This window comes from Austrofundulus limnaeus, unplaced genomic scaffold (genome assembly GCF_001266775.1).
Source record: "Austrofundulus limnaeus strain Quisiro unplaced genomic scaffold, Austrofundulus_limnaeus-1.0 Scaffold1347, whole genome shotgun sequence".
NCBI classification, from domain to species: domain Eukaryota; kingdom Metazoa; phylum Chordata; class Actinopteri; order Cyprinodontiformes; family Rivulidae; genus Austrofundulus; species Austrofundulus limnaeus.
In genome coordinates this window covers 40,392-42,174 of record NW_013953749.1, presented here as the reverse complement: position 1 = coordinate 42,174, position 1,783 = coordinate 40,392, and the positions used below count along the sequence as shown (strand labels likewise).

Below are 1,783 nucleotides of genomic sequence, written 5' to 3'. Positions count from 1 at the left end.
TTGGACCTGTCTGGACCTGTTTGGACCTGTCTGGACCTGTTTGGACCTGTCTGGACCTGTCTGGACCTGTTTGGACCGGAGGTTCTGCTGGTTCTGATCCGTAAGTCTTTCTCCAGACAAGGACAAAAACTAAGACTGAGTCCTCCTCACAGGTTTACAGGTCCTACCAGATCCAACTGGTACCAGAACCAGCAGACAGTCCAGGTTCTGTTCAGAAGCAGCACAGGAGTGTCCACACTGATCAGAACCGGTCCAATCAGGMGTAGAAGATGAGTTCTGGGATCTGGCCCCCCTGGACCCCGGTCCCGTTGGTGCTGTCCGAGGAGCACTGGAACTGGAAGGTGACCTTGCCACACTGGACCTCGGTCATGCCCTCCTGCCCGAAGTAGCTGAGCTCGTTCCCGTCCAGAACCACGCTGGCCGTGTAGAAGGTGTCGGGTTCTATCTGGACCGGGTAGTCGAACCAGACGGGGAAGGTGCTGCTGGACCCGTCTGAGAAGTACTTGATGATCCTCTGGGCCACGGGCACGCCCTGCCGCTTCAGCTCCATCTTGGCGCTGTACTCAGCAGAACCGCAGCTGGACCCGTAGAGTCCGAAGCCCGCAAYGAAGACCCGCCGGTCCACGGCRAACTGGATGCTGTCGCAGCGGCCGCGGTACCGCCACTGGTTGCTGCGGTAGGCGCAGGACTGGAAGCGGTGGCAGCGCTGCGGCGCCAGGCCCGTCCTGGGCCGCGTGCAGAACAGCAGGTCCGGTTTCTTGGAGGCCGTGTACCACAGGAAGATGTCGTTGGTCTCGTTGAGCGTCAGCACGCCGCACTGCGCCGCCCCGTTGGCGAAGTCCTCCAGCGCCATGGTGGGCACCCGGATCAGGTAGATGGCCTTGCCCAGAACCAGCCGCCTGTTCTCCATGCTGGGCGGCAGGTCCCGCCTCTGGCACTCGGCCTCGGCCCAGTTCAGCGCCGCCTCCAGCACCGCCGTCTCCTTGGCGTTGAGCGTCTCGCGCCGCAGGATGCTCTCCAGCGTCTGCGCGTCGATGTCACAGAAGCCCTCGGAGCGCAGCGCCAGCTCGGCCTGCGCGTCGATCACCTCCCAGCAGCGCTGCGTCAGGTCCGGTTCCTCGAACAGGCAGCTCTGAGACAGCAGCACGCAGGCGTTCTTCGCACTCAGGCTCGTCTCCAGGAAGCTGACGCAGGCCCGCGCCAGGTGAGGCACCATGTACTTCTTAGCAGCGTAGAGCGTGGCGAGCACCGTGTCGGCACACAGCTCGATCTCATCGCAGTAGATGTACCTGCAGGGCACAGAGAGCCGGGTCAGACCCGAGTCCTCAGGGTCCTCAGGGCCCTCTCAGGGTCCTCAGGGCCCTCTCAGGGTCCTCAGGGCCCTCAGGGCCCTCAGGGTCCACGCACACAGAACCAGCTCTGCCAGGTGCAGGTCAAGGCAAGTTCAGTTTAAGACCTTTTAATGTCAACTTCAATTTAGACTTTTTAAACTTTAAGTTTAATTTAAAACCAGTTTCACAAAATAAGAACTGACAGAAACTACAGCACAAACATCCTGTCTGCACTTTGAAACTTTATTTAACTTCAGGAAATCCTCTAACAACACAAAATGTGCAGTTTTAGGACCTGGGCTCTTAATCCCAGTTCACTGTACTTAATCCCAGTTCACTGTAGATGAAACCTTAAAGTGCCTGTTTCATTAAGTTTTGTGTTCTGATCCAGAGACTTCTGACTGGTCACTGACTGTGTGTATATCTACAGTATGTATGTATGTGTGTGTGTG

The 1,783-nt window shown here is 57.8% G+C and overlaps 1 protein-coding gene across 1 annotated transcript; it reads right to left on the bottom strand.

The window, feature by feature from the left end:
* Window positions 1–275: 275 nt before the first annotated feature.
* On the bottom strand, window positions 276–1,289 carry LOC106535050 (BTB/POZ domain-containing protein 3; the record flags this gene model as incomplete). Its single annotated transcript, XM_014031921.1, is given in 1 exon segment — window positions 276–1,289. A coding segment is annotated over 1 exon segment (1,014 nt), but the record flags the coding sequence as incomplete, so codon positions are not given.
* Window positions 1,290–1,783: the final 494 nt, after the last annotated feature.